The 18,676-nt window shown below is 41.1% G+C and overlaps 1 protein-coding gene across 2 annotated transcripts; it reads left to right on the top strand.

Annotated features, from left to right (window-relative positions):
* The first annotated feature begins 42 nt into the window (after positions 1-42).
* Positions 43-18,670, top strand: iqgap3 (IQ motif containing GTPase activating protein 3). 2 transcript variants are annotated; one of them, XM_053234037.1, is made up of 38 exons: positions 43-408; positions 804-891; positions 1,744-1,900; positions 2,295-2,372; positions 2,502-2,578; positions 2,714-2,781; positions 2,879-2,992; positions 3,297-3,475; positions 3,564-3,645; positions 3,754-3,917; positions 4,020-4,107; positions 4,217-4,380; positions 4,821-4,981; positions 5,537-5,652; positions 5,769-5,932; positions 6,049-6,139; positions 6,341-6,508; positions 6,667-6,809; positions 7,705-7,875; positions 8,050-8,133; positions 8,213-8,284; positions 8,375-8,444; positions 8,691-8,899; positions 9,103-9,255; positions 9,919-10,082; positions 10,232-10,456; positions 10,611-10,751; positions 11,542-11,626; positions 11,781-12,013; positions 12,116-12,248; positions 12,380-12,482; positions 12,798-12,945; positions 14,819-14,906; positions 15,027-15,239; positions 16,185-16,345; positions 16,442-16,570; positions 16,924-17,032; positions 17,261-18,670. In XM_053234037.1, exons 1-38 carry the CDS (start codon positions 375-377, stop codon positions 17,372-17,374), a joined length of 4,941 nt encoding a protein of 1,646 aa, XP_053090012.1. In that variant the 5' UTR covers positions 43-374; the 3' UTR covers positions 17,375-18,670. The 2 variants fall into 2 exon arrangements, with proteins under 2 accessions (XP_053090012.1, XP_053090018.1); XM_053234043.1 differs by lacking the exon at positions 804-891.
* The last annotated feature ends 6 nt before the right edge of the window (positions 18,671-18,676 follow it).

Below are 18,676 nucleotides of genomic sequence, written 5' to 3'. Positions count from 1 at the left end.
GCGCCGCAGGCTTGCCAATGGGATTGCGGCGGGATATTCAAACTGCCCGGAAAGTCAAAACAGCCCAAGTGTGACTTTCAAACAGCGAGCGTCTTACACCGCGGGGTCTTACACTCTTCTGGCACGTAGTTAGAAGTTTAGCACTGAAGTCGACAAGGCGTTTTTTTGTTGTTGAAGCTGGCTAAGCCACATTATTGTGCGGTTTGTTTTAAGAGCGTTTCAGCTGTTGTTTTGTCAGATAAGGATATATATATATATTTAGCCATATAGCCAGGAGACGTTAGTGTTTAGTGTCGCGGTAAATTATTATAACTGGAGCTTCAGACTATCAAAAAAGTAAAACTTGCTCTGTCAATATCCAGAACGAAGAGAAAATGGGAGAATCCGGCGCTCATATCCGTTCAGGATGTAAGTAAACTTTACTAATAAACTTTACTGCTGTCGCCTACATGGAGGCTCATTAGCATTAGTCAGCTAATGCTGTTTACACAGCTACAGAAACCTGAACAGCTTTTAACAGCTCTTTATTTAGCTATTAAGTGATTTTATAACTTCACGTAATTAAATTTAATCACACTATTTAATAAAAGGTGCTAATACTTATAAAATGAATTTTATCTGGAGTGTAACCTGGTGAGCATTAACTTATATACAGAGTGAGCTCTATAGGTTAAGGTCAACTGAAGCTAACCTGCACTAATTAACCACTACTGGTGTCACATACTGCCCTTGTCATATACTTTAGAAGCTGTTTCAGGTTTATATTCAGGATTAAACCTTTCTTTTTGGACCCTTTTTTAAAGATGAACGGTTGACAGCAGAAGAAATGGATGAACAACGCATCCAGAATGTGGCCTACCAGTACCTGTGCCGCTTAGAAGAGGCCAAGAGGCAAGCCACTTCTACTGTACACAGATCCTACTGCTTCCCCTTAAAGGAAAACTCCACCCTGAAGCACATTAAATATGTTTATAATGAAATAGTTCTGATGTGTTGATGGATGCTGGTGCTAATGTGTTGGTTGGTGAGGTATTTTTGTTATTCCTGTGAGAAGGTTGCATTACGTGATGCACTGATGTCACAGAGGGACATTACAAGCGCAGTTAAAACTCCCCGATTTTATTTGGACTTGGGACCTGTCTTGTAGCTTGACACTGTCTTGTGCAGCCCCGGTGGCCGGGAATCGAACCCAGACCACGGCACTGAGAGTGCCAAGGCCTAACCACTCGTCCTCCAGGGACCCGCAGTTACAGTGGCATTTAATAGGGAAACAATCTTAAGCATCAAACTCAATCGCTGTTAGCTCTTTAAACAAAAGAACAAGAGCTTCTTTTCCATCCTTCACCATTTCCAGTGAGGTTTAATGTCATATTAATGAGAAATGCAATGTAGAAGTGGTGAAGACAGCAAACACTGGACTCAATTTTCCAGAATGCAGTTCAGCTGTACAACGCAGTAGTGCTGAGTTACAGCAGAGAATTGGCTTGGCTAGATAGTGAGCTACAAGATGATAAGCAAAATGGTGTTGATGGCAGTAGTAGCACGAAAGTTGAAGCTTTGGAAGTTGATCTGTTGGAGCCAAGTGTACAGATTACGAAGATTACTCAAGTCATTCAGGATGGATTTTTCCTTTAATGTCCTGCATAGGTTGACTTGAAAACTACACAGAATCGTTTGGAAGTTGTGATCTTTGAATGCTGTGGCTTTTTTTTTTTTTTTTTTTTTTTTAAACCTTCCTCTTAGGTGGATGGAGGCATGCCTGAATGAGGAGCTTCCACCTCCGACTGAGCTGGAGGAGTCACTGAGGAATGGAGTTCTGTTAGCTAAGCTTGGCCACTGCTTTGCTCCAAAAATTGTTCCTCTGAAGAAGATCTATGACCTCAACCAGGAACGTTACAAGGTCTGTCTAATGTGGAAGAGTTAAGAACAGTCCACCTACCAAAAATATCCATATCAGACTCTGGCACTGATAAAAGACTAGGGAATGAAAGCAGAGGTATAATCTCTTTACACATATAAGCTGCCCCTACAAGATATATGTGTCCAATAAAAAATAAAAAATAATATGTGTCTAATAAAAAAAGATACAAAGATACATACTACTTGACTAAATGAGCCACTGCCCAAATTCCCAACTAGCATTACACAATACTGTGCTAAAATTATCCACCACATAAATTGTGTGTAGCAATAGATGTCAGTAATTGTCTATCTACTGTGTATGCTAGATGTGTCTAATGAATGAGTGCAGTTAACCGCAAATGCAAACCAATACTTTGATTGTGTGTTTATAGGGGGTTGGTCTGCAGTTCCGCCACACCGATAACATCAACCACTGGAGGAATGCCCTAGTGGAGGTTGGCCTCCCAACGGTAAATTAAACCGATATAGCATATTTCCCTTACACCTTCATGTCCTTTTATTCAAAATAATGACCACATACAAACATCACTAATACACTAATACATGATACTATAATTTATAATTTCTTCTCCTGTCAGATTTTCTACCCTGAGACCACAGACATCTATGATAAGAAGAACATGCCACGAACTGTCTATTGTATCCATGCTCTCAGGTTGTACATGCTTTTCTGCTGACACTAAAACTTGGAGATGAGCGATGTATTTACAGAACTAGTATTTAAAAGTAGATTTCTTGTAGAATTACGATGTAATGTTCATTTACTTTTGGTGTCTTTATTTTCTTGTAGCCTGTACCTTTTTCGTCAGGGCCTGGCTCCTCAAATCCATGACCTTTGTGGCAAAGTCAAGTTCACAGGTAGAAGCATATATTTTTTTCAAGACAAATTACTTTTTTGTTTTTTTGACTGCTTAGTCTGATTGTTGATGTACCTTTTTTTTTTCCCTTTGCCTAGATGAGGAGATCAACAACATGAAGCTGGAACTGGATAAATACGGTATCCAGATGCCTGCTTTCAGCAAGATTGGAGGAATTCTAGCTAATGAGATGTCAGTGGATGAGGCTGCTGGTAAGAACAGACACGTCTAGGTTTAGCTGTAATGTGACTGAACAGGTGTGCAGGTATGTGTTTGTAGACATCCAGTCCTGAGAAGCCTGCTGTCAGCGCTTATGCTTATAAACATTTTACCTTTCAGCAAGGTCATCATGAGTGTATGATCTTTTTATTATTACCATACTCCTTACAAATAACAATAGGTTATGATGTTTGCCCAGTACATTATAATTCTGCTATGTAGAGGCTAAATTAAGCAAATCTTTATAAAAAAAATCGTGAAAATCTTCTTTGCTCACTTTTCTGGTCATGTGTGCAGTGCATGCAGCGGTGATAGCCATTAATGAGGCGGTGGAGCGGGGCTGTGTGGAGGACACGGCACAATCACTGCGCAATCCCAATGCCATGCTCACTAACCTGCAGGAGCAGCTCATGGCCGTCTACCAGGAGATGCTCCGCCAGGCTCGTGCTCACAAAGCAGCCAAGGCTTCTGCTAAAGTGAGGGAGACGAAGTCTTGTGTTCGGTCCTATCATCTAACATAAATATAATATGTCCTAATGCAATGAATTATTCAATGTTTTTTAGGCAAATGGCTCCATGGAGAAGGATATTTATGAAGAGTATCTGACACAAAGTGAGATTCAAGACAACATCACTAAAGTTAATGGTGAGTCAGCGCTCCAGTGCTGTGCCTATGGGAATGTTTGATCTTTTATCACAACTTGTGTCTGTAATATGATCTATTTGTGATGTGTGTTTGTGTGTGTGTGTGAAGTGCGTGCAGCTGTAGAGCGTGTGGATGAGGCAATAGACTGTGGCGATGCCCTGGCTCTACTCTCAGCCCTGCAGAACCCGAGTCTTGGCCTCAGAGGGCTGCTTAGAGATAATTCGGACTGGTATCTGGAACAGCTCTCATCAGACCGAGAACAGAAAGCCCTGGTGAGAAGTTTGCAAATCGTATAGCCTTGCATTACATCTTCTTTACATTTGTATGCAATGCTTAAGGTGTGAGTCACTATTTATATGTATGTTTTCTTCTAGGATCTGGGGTGTGTGGACCCTCTGGAGAGAGATGAGCTGCAGGAAGGTGTCAGTGTGGCCAATGAGGAAGCTCAGCGTTCACAAACAAGTCAGTTCAAGCCCAGCTTTATGACTTAATAATGAAATTAAAGCCAAGAGTCAAGAGTTGACACTGTGTGTGTGTGTGCGTGTGTATGCGTGTGCGCGCGTGTGTGCAGTGCTACAGGCAATATCCAAAATCAATGAGGCTTTGCGGTGTGGTGAGCCACGTCAGACAGTGCGTGCCCTGATGAACCCTGATGCCCACCTGCCTGATGTCTACCCTTTTGCCGCTGAGCTTTACCAGAGAGAACTCGCTCCACTGCAGCAGCAGTGCCCTCAGGTGGCTAATATAGCACCCCATTTACCACAAATTACAGATTCATACAGTTCCCCTTGCTCTAGGGTCATTAAAGCCTACTAAGCTGTAGTGGTTTGGTTTGTATATTGCTGTCAAATTTCCACTCCCTAAGGGAGGATTTTGCATATTAGACACTTCTGTAATCCAGTTCTTAGGCTCCCACAGGTAGGCCTATCACAATAATGAAGTTTTAGCTCAAAAATCAGCAGTGTATGCGTGTTCATAAGCAACCAACAAATAGTGCAGCTAGCCCAAGGCTTTTTTCTTTTCTTTTTTTAAGATACTGTTGAATATGAAAAGCCGCTTTTATTAAGATATGATGAATCTTAGCTAAAATTTAAACATGATATTTGGTTAGTTTATTTCAGTCTGTTTTGCTTCTATGCTCAATCTGCTTTGTTTGTACATGTGTGATTGTGTAGGGTGACCTGCAGCAGGAGGAGCTGTTTGTGGCTATAGAAATGTTGTCTGCAGTGGCATTGATAAACCAGACACTGGAGGCTAAAGACATGGGAGCATTCTGTGCCACTCTGGTCAGCCCTGCTGCTGGCCTTGCAGACGTTGATGACAGCTTAATGCAAAGGTGCAACATTACTTCACACCACAGAGGATTCTTTTATCAGTGGCCATTTTAACTCGTACTACTTTTCTTTCTTTCAAAGTGTAACTCACCTGTATACACAGTGTATATAACCAATCAGATGTCACAGCTGATTTTGACCTAAATTGACTTTTTCTGTGAATAATATAATTTGACACTTCTACTTTAAGATAGCATAAATATATTTTGCCAAGAAAGACCAGGAAATGTTTTATTTTGGTTAATTTCCGACCTTGCCTTGGTGTCTGCCTGCAAAGATCAATGTTGAGTAAGGAGCCAGTTTAACAAACATTCAGTCTGCCCAAAGATATCTAAAACCTTGCTTGTGAGCGTCTTTCAGTGGACTTGGGTTTAAATCTTTAAATGCAAATTTCTCCTTCACTTTTGTGGGTAGCTAGATTCTAAAATACTAGAAGATATTTCAAGAAAGCCTGTAGCTTTGGAAAAATGCTGTGGTTTGACCATGTGAAAGGTTTTCCCAGGCACACGTGTGTGTATATATCTGTAGACATTATATTTAGTACAATCTTTGCTTAGGTATTTTGAGGAGCTTTCTGAACTGAAGAAGAAGGCAGGCAGAGTGCTCCTGACCTGGAATGAGCTGCAAAGTGGCGTGAACGGTGTCAACACGGCAGCTCAGGAGGAGCATGACCGTAAGTACATGCTCCTACCTTCCAGACTTATGAGAATTTTGTTCAGTTTTCTAGACCTTCTGGTCATTACAAGTGATAGAAAACCCATGCATCTTTCCTCTTGTCTTTAACTATAGAGATCCTGACTATTGGATTGATCAACCAGGCCCTCAGTCGCAGTGACCCTCAGAAAACTCTGGCTGCGTTGCTGCTGCTCTCTAGTGGCCTGATAGACGTAGTGCCACAGAACGGCAAACGCTACCATGATGTACTGACCCGTCTCAAGAAGCGCAAGGCAGAGGTGTCGTATACAGCAATATGGAGAAAGGATTGTAGAGATATTGACTGATTTTATTTAGCCTAATTTGTTTTTATTTTCAATTTTTGTCTTTGTTTGTGTCTGTGTGCATGGTGCAGATGAGTCGGGACCCTGGAGCAGAGCTGTGGTTGGCTGATATTCAGGAAGGAGTGAGCCTGGCTAACCAGGATACTCAGAAAGCTCTGAAGAGTGAGTGTATACAGTATAAACAAACACAGTGAAACATTACATTCAGGACATTTTAAACTCAGCTCGCATACCCAGGACTGAGCGAGGTGTGAAAGTGTGAACATGCCCTTAGATCATCCATTTGCAAGAATACAATCTTCTCTTTTCCTGGTTTTAAGAGTGTATCTCATAAAAGTTCTTATGTGTGATTTATGTTGTCAGTGTCTCTGGGTCTGGCTGCTGTTAATCAGGCAGTGAAGGAAGGTAAAGCCTCTCAGACCCTGCGAGTGATGCGTTTGCCAGAAGTGGCTCTGAGGAGTGTGGTAGCTGAGTGTGCGGCTGCGTACCAAACTGAGCTGTCAGCCTTGCTCCGTGCCAAGCACATGGAGGGTCAGTCTTACTGTCATGTCATAGACTGTTACTGCTACGCCTGTACTGCCCTGCAGCACAACCATTTTTTTTCACATACTATCGTAGTGTTTCTGACAGGTCTTCAGAGAGCAGTGTATAACCGCCCATTTTGCTCTTGTGTCTCTCGCTCTGATCAGGTGATAACAAAAGCCCATGGATTAGGACAAAGATTCTAGATGGCAGCTTTTACTACTTCCATCTGCAAAAGCTGGAGGGTGTCTGGGAGAGACCTCATGGATTTGTCCAGAATAGCATCTTCCTCAGCCATGAAGAAATCCAGGTACTCACTCATACTATGGGTTACTGCAACCAAGAATAACAGACACCTTCAGCAGCCTAAATCATTATGCAGTATTCATTAAGGTCCCATTAATAGTGTCTGTTTATCATATGCTCCATAGGCAGTCAAGTTCTCTTTGTTGTCTTTGGATAATCATTACTTAACAGTTTTAGAATTTGAATGCATTGGACTATTCATGAGTCTATAATTTTATACTGCTCACACAAAATGAATAATTATATTATTATTGTGAATAGCAGCATCTATGAACTATGCAATATTTGTGTTGTTATACCACATAAAGTGAAAACTGTGAAAGTCTTTTCTTTTTTAATAAGCAAAGGAGGAGTGTCAATTTTCTCCAAAACATTTAATTTTTACCCAAACTATTTCTTTATGTCCTAAAGCTACCCAGAATGACTGTTTTTAAAAGCGTTTTCTTTAACTATTTCTCATGCGCGATTAAATTTTAAAGCATCCTCAACAATTGTGCTACATCCCAAATGGTGTCTTATTTACCGTATATGCTTACTGCACAGGGTACATAGTGTTATTGAACCTATTTACCTTTCATAAAACTAAAAAAACTTTTAGTATCAATAATTTATTTTTATATTTAATTAAGAAAGTGATGCATATTTATGAAAATACTTGCATTAAATTACACACATTTCTTCAAACCCGTTTTCTTACATCACGGAACCAGCGTAATTACAGTATATTAAAGTATATCAAAATGTTTGGCAACTAGAAGCAGAATATGGGAATTTGCACATTTGAATATTCAAATAATTTATTTATGTATTATGAAAATTGGAATAGCATTCATACAGCAAAATTTATTCTGAAAGCTGTTACTTACTTACATAAACCTCCTTGCTCTCTCCGCTTGCAGGCCGTGTGCAACAGTGTAACTATGGCACACAGTCGGGAGGTGCAATGGAAGGCCAACGAGCTGTTGGTGGTGCAGCTGCAGGCCCGTGCACGAGGCTTCCTCCTCCGGCAGAAACTTTCTGAGCGCCTGCACTTCCTCAACACTCAGCTACCTGCCATTATAACCATCCAGGTAAAGAACCATCAAATGCTACCACCAATTTACTTACAGCTGCTTGCAAAAATGGTGTTAATTTAAAATAGCCCAAATAATTTTGCTGTCAGATTTAGGGAGTCATCCAGAATGATACCTGTTTTGCGTTATTGGGCAGAATAACTACTGATTGTGTTTGTGTTGGTTTGTTAGTCTCACTGGCGGAGGTGTCTGCAGCAGAGGGCCTATAGGAATAGACTGGAGTACCTCTATCAGAACTGGAGAGCGGTGGTCAAAGTAAGAGCATATATACCTTTGTAAAGCATATAGAAGTCCAATTTTTCATACACTTTCTCATCTGACTGTGGTCTCATAGATCCAGGCATGGGTGAAGATGACGCTAGCTCGTAGGAGATATCTGGCTCGTCTGCGCTACTTCAGAAGACATGTAAGTGTCTCAGCTTTGCTGCAAGTTAGTGTTGAGCATATGGAGAAAAAAAAAAACAAGATGTAAATGTATGAAGTTTATATCTTCTAGGTTGGTGCCATCATAAAGATCCAGGCTTTCTTCCGAGCCAATAGGGCACGTGAAGAGTACAGGATGCTGGGTATGATCATTTTTCTTTTTGTCATAAACAAAACTCATTTCTATGATTTTGTCCCCTATCTCACTAAAATCTTGCTCCTTAAGCAATGGACTTTTTAACTTCTAAAGAGGCATTTGCTTAGATGCTATTTGACATCAGATCAGTAAGCCTGTGGTAAAACTGTGCTGAAGTCTTCCTTGAAATTTTTCTTTCTACATGTTCTTACATTTAAAAAATTTTTTTTTAATGTCTGTCTCTCACACACAGTACACTCCAGTACTCCACCTCTGTCTGTGGTGCGGAAGTTTGCCCACCTGTTGGAACTGGGGGATAATGATATCCGCCAGGAGGGGGAGCTGCTGCGCCTGCGGGAGGAGGTTGTGCGCACCATCCGCTCCAACAGACAACTGGAGGCAGACCTGGACCTTATGGACCTGAAGATCGGCTTGCTGGTCCGGAACCGTGTCACGCTCCAGGTCGGAAACCGCACACGAAGAGGCTTATTGTTAGAGACATGTTCTTTTTTTTACATCCCATATGACTTTAATTGGTTAATCATTTTCAGAGAAATATCAGATGCCAATGTGCTTTAGTTGTTTATTCTGGGCGCCAGGATGTCTGTTCATGTAAACTACTCCATGTGTGACTCTGTCCTGTTTGGTTTGGTCCTGGGATGCAGGAGGTGGTGTCACACCATAAGAAACTCACCAAGAAGAACAAAGAAGAGCTGTCTGACATGATGGCCCTGGACAAACACAAAGGTCTCAAGTCCCTGAGCAAAGACAAAAGGGAGAAGTTGGAGGCTTATCAGCACCTGTTCTACCTGTTGCAGGTACATCCATTTCCTAGCTGCATGTGGACCTTGAAGGAATGCTCTAGTGTTTCTCAACCAAATATCTATGTACCATCTTTAGTGTATGTATCACTGACAAGAATTTCAACATATTTTCCTGTGAAACTCACTTAATTGAAGCTGAACATTAAATATATGTGACTGTATAACAAATTTAAAACTACAGTTGTTACACTCTAACAGTCTTGCTATGGTGGTTCTTATCTAGTTTTATCTGAACATTCATCTGTTTTACTTGTAAATTACATTCTAATTAAGTATAATTTGTACTTTCGAATACCTTTTGGTTCAAAATTCATTAAAGTGTACTGCACAGATGCTTCGCATAAAGGCTGACTGGCTGCTCCAACAACTGCCCCTAGACTTCCATTATATATCATGAATGATTAAAAAAATTGGTTTTCACAATGGAGAGAAATGTTTTACTTACTTAAAATGAATATGGGTGATTACCATCACTTGTGCTAGTGATGCAGCAGATGGAGATTACATTGGAAAAAACACTGGAGAATAACAAGAGTTAGTTTGAAAAGCATTATTTTGGAGTGCAATGCTGTTAATGTAGTGCTTGTCTCTAGTATTTCTGGTGTTTGGTTCTGCATAAATGTACTGATACTGACGTGTATCTGTTTCTGTCCACAGACCCAGCCATCATACCTGGCCCAACTCATATTCCTGATGCCACAGAATAAGAGCACACGTTTCATGGAGACTGTCATCTTCACTCTCTTTAACTACGGCTCAGACTGTAGAGAGGCATATCTGCTGTTGCAGCTCTTTACTGCCGCCCTCCGCCACGAGATCAAGTATAGTTTCCACATCCACACACCTTTTTTTTTTTTCTGTCTCCTCAACCATGAATATCAGGAGAGGCGGTACTGTCTTAATTAACTTGACTTAAGTGTTATATCGTGTTATTTATATGTAGCATTTTATGTATTTGTCTGTGAAAAAGACTGAAGGTGGACCAGCCTCAGGAGGTAGTGACGGGGAACCCCACAGTCATAAAGATGCTGGTGAGTTTCTATCGTCATGCTCGTGGCCAGAATGCATTGAGGGAGATTTTGGGGCCAGTGGTGCGTGAGGTTCTGCAGGATCGCACACTCAGCATTCGCATAGATCCTGTGGAGATATACAAGAGCTGGATCAACCAGACTGAGAGCCAGACTGGCCACAAGAGGTCAGTGCTACATCTGGTCTATGAACGCCTGTACTGTGTATTGGGTACAATATTAACTCATATTCATTATATTATGTTGGATAATCATGTTCTTGTAGAACATATTTTAGAATTTTGTTTGTTCATGCTGTGGTGGTTTGTGGTGTTTTCACAGCTCACTGCCATATGAGGTGAGTGCAGAGCAGGCAGTCAGTCACCCAGAGGTGCAGCAGCGTTTAAACATTGCAATCACTAACCTGAAGACTCTGACTGACCGTGTGCTCCACGCCATCACCAGCAACCTACACAAATTGCCGTATGTATACACACACACACATAGTGTTTGTCAGGTCTTTCCAGATAATTCCAGATGATTTATCCTTTTTCTCTTGAGCATGAATGTTTATAACTTCTAACAATGCTTATGCAGAAACCTCAGTGGAAGAAAAATTTATTTTTCAGGTCCAACACTTGATTACTACCTTCTGGAGGTCCAAGTTATGTGGTTGTTAAATTAATACACTTATTTTAGTTTGTTAGTTAGACTTTTCCCTCCTCTCTCCCATTTTTAGTGATTGCCAATTCCCACCCACTAGCTAGTTCTCCCCGTTACACTACAGCTACCAACTAGGGAGGGTGAAGTCTCAGAACTCAGAACACTGGTTAGTTAATTTAGCTGTAATCGACAGGGGAGAGCCTAATGCTGTCCTTCCCCCCAAGAGAGCATCGCCTGTTTTGCTACCTTGGATCTCTCTGGCCACAGATGGCTGCACCATTGTCAGGATTTGAACTCTCAATCTCCTGACGATAGGGTGAACACATTTCTGTTTGCACCACTCAGGAGCCATTCCACTGAGGTCTTCTAAAGCCATTTGCGGGTGTTTCTATATGTAATTTTCTAGCATGTTCTTGTGGTTCTTACACACAGATTCTGTGCGCACTTTGATAAATAAGGTCTGTTTGATCGATAAATGCAAATAATTTGGTCATTAGTAAATAAAGCCTCCATACCCTGTCCCTCAGCTGTAGTGAGGAGCACTTTGCTCTGATGCGGACTTTAGTCTTACGTGTGTCCTTGTGTGTGTCTGCGTGTCTGTGTGTGTTAGGTATGGGTTGCGCTACACTGCTAAAGTTCTGCGAGACTCCCTGCAAGAGAAGTTTCCTCAAGCCAGTGAGGAGGAGTTGTACAAGGTTAGCAGCAAAAAGGGTTTATTTCCACAAGCAGGGATGGATGTGTGTGAATTTTGTGTGGTTTGGTCAGTTGAAGTTGGTGCTTCTGTATACATAGTTTGCTGTGTTTGCATTGTAGATTTCTGCATGTGTGTGTAATTATCGCTGCTGTTAGATTGTAGGTAACCTGGTGTACTACCGCTACATGAACCCTGCTGTGGTGGCTCCTGACGGGTTTGATGTGGTGGAGTTTGGGGTAGGTTCAGTTCTTCTGCCTGATCAGCGACGAACCCTCGGTTCCATTGCCCGAATCCTGCAACACAGTGCGGCACACAAGCCCTTCCACGGGGACTCTGCACACCTGCGTGCCCTGAATGACTACATCACACACATGCACGGCAAGTTCAGGTGAGTTCAGCAGTCACTTATTAAATATTGTCACTGGAAGAATAATTGGAATTCTGAGACTGGACACTGGTGTCTGGAACGTTCTCCCTATTTGACTAACAGGAAGTTCCTGAAAATGGTGTGTGACGTCCCCGAGCCTGAGGAGCGCTTTAACATCGATGAATATTCTGAGATGGTCATCCTCAACAAACCTGTTATCTACATCTCTATTGGCGAGCTCATTAACACGCACAAGGTATACAATTAACACGCACACTGTTTATTACCTATTTTTTTTATTCTCGCATTCTTTTGTACGTTAAATATTATATAAAATGTCATTCTACTGTATGTTCTAATAGTGTTTGTGTCTTGGTCTGTGTTCAGCTGCTGCTGGAGCACCAGGATGCACTGTGTCCTGATCAGAATGATGCTCTCTTCCTTCTGCTGAGGGACCTTGGCAAAGTGCCTTCTGTCCAAGCCCTCGTTGGTTAGTCTGCACACCTGCGTACTCTGAATAACTACATCACACATGGTCCCCAAATAATCACCCTCCCCGAAATCTCAGCGTACATTCTCAAAATAGTGATCTTTCTTTAGCACATCTTCAAACAAACTTGAACAGCCTTCTTTACAGTGAGTTATGTATTTGTGGTGTCTATTACCTGTAGAGAACTGATTATTACTCAGGAGTATAAGCATTAAAGAAAAGAGCATATAAGCATTCCGTGTGTATGAATGATCTAGCTACTCCTTACTCCTACAAGCTTTTTAAACTTTTTCCGACTGTAATGTTCACTTGCAGGAGAGGGGGTTATCAACTCTGCAGACCCGAACCTGGAGCAGACTTTGGCTCAGTACAATAAGATGGAGGTATCCCTCACGCTCACCAACAAGTTTGACATCTTCAAAAGCTCTGATGAGAAACCTGATGCCCGAGGCATTCTGCTTAGGTGAGACAGCAGGCGATGTTGCCTTGCTTTAAATGGCAAAATGCTAAACATAATAGAGTGTATGGTGTTACGCCGTATGGCCAAAAGTTTGTGGACCGCTTACCATCACACCTATATGTGGTTCTTCCCCAAACTGTTGCCACAACGTTGGAAGCACATAATTGTATAGGATGTCTCTGTATGTTGTAGCAACAGTTACAGTTTCCCTTCACTGGAACTAAGAGGCCCAAGCACGTTCAAGCATGACAATGCCCCTGTACACAAAGCGAGCTTCATGATGATGGTTTGACAAGGTTGATGTGGAGGAACTTGAGTGACCTGCACAGAGCCCTGACCTCAACCCCACTGAACACCTTTGGGATGAACTGGAACACTGACTGTGTCCCAGACTTCTTCACCGGACATCACTAATGCTCTTGTGGCTGACTTCATAGCCATGCTCCAAAATCTAGTGCAAACTCTTTCCAGAAGAATGGAGGTTATTATAACATCAAAGATGGACTAAATCTGAAATGGGATGTTCAAAAAGCACATATGAGTGTGATTGTCAGGTGTCCACATACTTTTGGCCATATAGTGTGTGTTCAAAGTTTTGAGTCAGACATTGTACTGGCCTGTTTAACCATATTTTAGCTCAATCATATTATCACTTTGCCCTCTCTGGTAGTAAAATGTGAACTACATGCAGAAGGAAATTTTCTAATTTGTATTATTCTGTGTCCTCCACTACGCAAATTGATGTGAAGGTATCTGCAAGTATTCAGTGAGAATTCAGGATTGCATCCCAAACTCCATTCTAAGGGAGGTTTTCCTTGCCACTGTTGCCTTTGGCTTGTTCATTAGGGATCTAAATCTATATCCGTATTTCTGTAAATCCACTTTGTGACAATGTCCATTGTTAAAAGCGCTATATAAATCAAATTGAATTGAATTCTAAGCACTAAGTAGAATTATTACATAGCAATGACCCTACAGGTGTTCTTAACATACTATTTATTGGTGTGACTCTGAGGATATAATTTTCTGCTATTAATGTTGTCCCTTCTGGTTTATAGAAGTGTTATGAAAATAAATGTGAACTATAAGCCATTAGACACGCTAGCTAACAAAAGTCTTGATTGCTTTACTCTCACCCAAGAAAAACACCTGTTATGATAACATGCCAACAGATCAGATCATAAAAAGACACAAATGTGTCAAAATTACCTAAACGAAGATTGAACAGAAGTGTTAATTGACTTGCTCTTGTCCAGAGTAATTGAGTATAAAATGCAAAAATACACATAACTCATCAATCGCACGCCATTAGGTGCTGACTGACTCTCTAAAGCAGCTTAACAACTGGCTATTGATTCAAATGCCCCGAATTGGCTGACTGTCATTTGACTGACTATCATTTGCTTCTCACCAAATTTCAGAACAAATAAATGTCTTATCCATCCGGAAGGAAGTCCTAAAGCTCAGTCATGCCTGAATCCATTTTCCTTACAGTATAGTATTAGACTTTGATTCTAGTAATGCTCTCACTCTCTATTCTGATTGTCTGTGGATCCTGTCAATCAGTGTAACCCCCCCACCACAATTTTAACCAAATTATTATATGTACTGCATCTGTAAGTAAGACTAATATATTTGCATATTGTGTACCACAAGTATACCTCAAACTTTAGACTTTTTTCTCTGCAAAGATAACGTCAAATGATTGTCCACATCTTATCTAATATTTAGAGCACAAAGCATTACCCAGCTTTTTGATATCCTTAGAACACTGACACTTTCTTCTTTCCAGCAACATAATAAAAATCTAAATGATTAAACAGGTTGTTTAATTATTACAGCTAGTGCAAATATGTATATTTTACCTGTGTTCCAGCACTAAGCAGCTGATAATTGATGTGATAAGAGCGCAACCTGGAGATACACTGAGTGAGGTTCTCCGATCCTCCGTCTCTCAGGATCAGGTATAAGAGACCGTACATCCAGACACATCTCTGCCTACACCAGTCTCCCGTTCAGTACACTTGGGTACACAGAAGACCAAAGACTATACATTGCGTGTCCTCATGTTTGTGTGTGTTTAGGAGGTGCAGCACGGCTGGATGATGCACCGCAGGGCGCAGCGAGACGCCCGCACCCCAGAGAAGATGAAGAGGAATCAGTCTCTGATTGCTGACAGCAACCTGACGCTGGAGGAAAAGAAGAGGAAGATCCAGCGCAGTCTGAGGAGGCTGGAGGCTCTAGGAGTACTTACTCCACCAGATTCTGAGACTCAGATACTTCAGCTCATTGCCAAGGTACACACAGGTGCACACATTCACGCTCTCTTATAAGCATATAACTCATATGACATATTAATGTATAATTTAGCTCTAAACTTTGTGTTGACATCTACTTCTTTACCAAGGTCGTCACAAACGAAAAAAGCAGGGAAATGTAAAACTAGAGTATTTCTTTCAGAGAGCTTTCACATATGCAGTGTTTAGTCCATTTTAATTGAACCCTGGTGTGTTTTCCCCCTCTGTGCAGTTTGTTTTGTTAGGTGTGAACACAGCACGATTCGATTGCGGTGAGAAAGCAATTTGACTCTGAATCGACCCAACTGCAGAAAGTGAACCAAATATGTGTGTATTTTGGGTTGCAGGCAACATTTTTCTGTAGATGTGAGCTGCTAAATGGAGCCCTAAGATGCAAAATGTGCCAATGGAAAGAGCTATAGTGCTGTGAAAATGAGCAGTAAATCACTGGACGCATTAAATGTTTAGAATGTTTTAAACTAGTTATTTCTATAATTATATAGTAATTTATTGAGCACGTCTCCGAGTGCGCTGTGCTCAGGTGAGTTTTATGATTTCTACTCGCACTTGGCCAACACTTGGGCGAACCTTTTTCTGACGTCATATTTCTGGCCAATGAAAGAGTTTTATGAGTACGTTTTCAGCCCTACGCACCCCGTCAACCAAGGTTTTTTAGTATTTTCTTTTTTGATTTGGACTTTGTAAATGGACTAATAGATGTAAAAGCAACTTTCAACATTTTTGGGAGTTGAGAAATAAAATGTGCAATGGAGCATTTCATTGTATAAAAACCGCACCAGAAAAGCAGACAATTGTGTGTTTGGTACTAGATGGCCCATGGATTACCCTTAGATACACTAGCACTAGAGCTATGCTTAATCCTCACAAGTATAGAAGTGTATGTGCGCATTTTTGTGGTAAGACACCATGTTGGCCCTGCTCTAGGATATCCGTCACCAGCGTCTGCACCGGCAGAGACGGCAAGCTGAGCTGGTGAAGCTCAAACACACACTGCACAGCCTGCACTGCAAGAGCTCCTTCCACTCTGAACAGATTGACTACTACAGCCAGTACATCTCCACCTGCTTGCACAACCTCACCGCCAGGTAACACACACATTGGTACTTAAGCAGTGAAACGTGCATAACATGGTGTGTTTGTGCGTCTCTGTGCTGACTGCGTTGTTTCTCCTGGCCCCTCAGTCAGACAAGCGGGAAGAAGGCACCAGACAGTAAAGGGAAGAAGAGCAAGCAGCTGACACTGACCTACACCGCTGCCCGGCTCCATGAGAAGGGAGTCCTCCTGGAGATAGAGGACCTGCCCATCACACAGTAGGAACATATGAAAGGCCCATACACACACACTTTTGTTTACTTTCTCTTTTAACTCCTGCATGCCTGCAGAACTTGGCGTTAAGCACAAGGATTCTTGCTTCTGTTACAACCATGTTACAGAAAATCTCTGTCTGGATGAACAGAAACAGAAGAGAAAATCTGTTGCTTGTTTTTTTTTTTTTTTCTTTTTTCTTCTTCTTTCTTTCCGATAAGCTTCCAGAAAATCCAAAACTATTTATCAGTGTGACCCAAATCACACATCAGAGCACTATCAGAGAATGGGAGTGCTGCACTTAAGATGTATGAATATTTGTTTTGGGCCAGTTTCAAACCTGTGTGTGTATTTGCAGGTTCAAGAATGTGATCTTTGACATCATACCCAGCGAGGAGGGAGGCACCTTCCTGGTTAAGGCTCGGTTTTTGGGAGTGGACATGGAACGATTTCCCTTGAAATATCAGGTAATTACCAAAAAATGCACAAATGCTGTTCATCTAAACACTGCTCATCTGGATTGTATCAAAAACAGGCCAGTACATTCTGAACATATAATGCTATGTAAATCTTTTTGCAATTAGTGGGTGGTGTTTTCCATTGTATCCGGAAATTGCTCTGTTACTTATGTAGCCACAAATGTGTGTGTGTGTGTGTGTGTGTGTGTGTGTGTGTGTGTGTGTGTGTGTGTGTAGGACTTGCTGCAGCTCCAGTATGAAGGAGTCGCTGTGATGAAGATGTTTGATAAGGCCAAAGTCAATGTCAATCTTCTCATCTTCCTCCTTAACAAGAAATTCTTTAAGAAGTGATGTGGACCAATGCTAGGCAGGTCCTCCTACTATATACACAAAACACTCCAAAATTCATAGCTCCTCTTTATTTGATAAAACACCACCAATTGGACATGTGCACTTTATTAGATATTTGAAAATAAGCAAGGAAATAAATAAATGACTGGAAAGCCTAGTGAGTTTTATATCCACATTGTATGATGACATTATTATAACCAGATGTGCCAGTAGCAGCCAATATTACTTTCTGGGGGTTGTTGGGAATATATCTATAGAGTATATAATAGATCCTCTTTGTTGAGCAGCATTTTGTCTCTTTATAACCATGTAGTACTTGCAAATTAATATTCCATTAATACTAGGCCATTTTATATTCCAGAGGGAAAGGTAACACTTAAAGCTTCTTTGCAGTATATTTTCTAAAATATCAGGGTTGGCTTAAAGTACTTTTATATGCGGACCTTTCTTTAACACTAAATTCACGATGATCTGTCTTTTATATCTATCAGCCAGCTGTGTTTTAATGAGTATTATACTGTATCAAAAGGGTAATCTGTTATTTGTATTTATTCCTCATCTGTTTTTGATATTTTATGTTTGTCTGTGTTATCTGCTTATGTATATCACCCCATCCTTTTTCTTGTGTCTGGCATTTACTGCATTATTAATTGTGTGCACTTAAATAGAGCGCTCCATCTCAGCATTACTCCAGCAGTATTGGGTTTTACCCACCTACTTATCAAAAGCTGTACTCCAAAACCCCACACACACACACACACACACACACACACACACACACACACACACACACACAGTCACTCCATGGTGTACTCAGCAGAGAGCTGTGTTGTGTTGTGCTCCTACCAGTTTAGATGCTAGTGTATGACTGACGGCTTGGGCATGCTTCATTCTTCACTCAGTGCCATGAACTCAACTGATAATGCAACAGTTTTGAGTCTCACAGCTGGTCTGAAACTCCACAGAGCTTGACTCGAGCTCAGTGTGAAGGTGTTTATTGCAGCAGAATGTCAGTGTTTAAGCTTTTAGTAGTAGTAAGTTCCTGCAGTGTTTGCGTATACGTGTCTTTTTTTTTTTTTTTTTTTCTCCCCCCACTTCATCATAGAGTTGCAATGTATTGGTGTCAGATTGTTGCTTGTTCATGCTTTGTATATATTTCCTGTCCACTTTTTTTTTTTAAATCATTTTCCTTTCTTCTACTGTCCTTGTGTTGCTCATGTTGTGATCTTTGACTCCATGTTACCTTAAAATATTTTTGTCACAAAGCTATTTTAAAATAAAGGGTCATTTCTCTTATATGAG

Source organism: Pangasianodon hypophthalmus, chromosome 1 (genome assembly GCF_027358585.1).
Source record: "Pangasianodon hypophthalmus isolate fPanHyp1 chromosome 1, fPanHyp1.pri, whole genome shotgun sequence".
In the NCBI taxonomy this organism is placed as follows: domain Eukaryota; kingdom Metazoa; phylum Chordata; class Actinopteri; order Siluriformes; family Pangasiidae; genus Pangasianodon; species Pangasianodon hypophthalmus.
The sequence above is the reverse complement of the archived record's forward strand: the minus strand, read 5'-3'. Positions and strand labels throughout refer to the sequence as shown.

Bases quoted from the DNA above. Each gene is read 5' to 3' on its own strand.
- iqgap3 (XM_053234037.1), top strand. From the start codon at position 375: ATGGGAGAATCCGGCGCTCATATCCGTTCAGGAT. The intron at 9,256-9,918 runs GTACATCCATTT...TTCTGTCCACAG, and splicing joins ACCTGTTCTACCTGTTGCAG to ACCCAGCCATCATACCTGGC. The intron at 10,457-10,610 runs GTCAGTGCTACA...GTGTTTTCACAG, and splicing joins AGCCAGACTGGCCACAAGAG to CTCACTGCCATATGAGGTGA.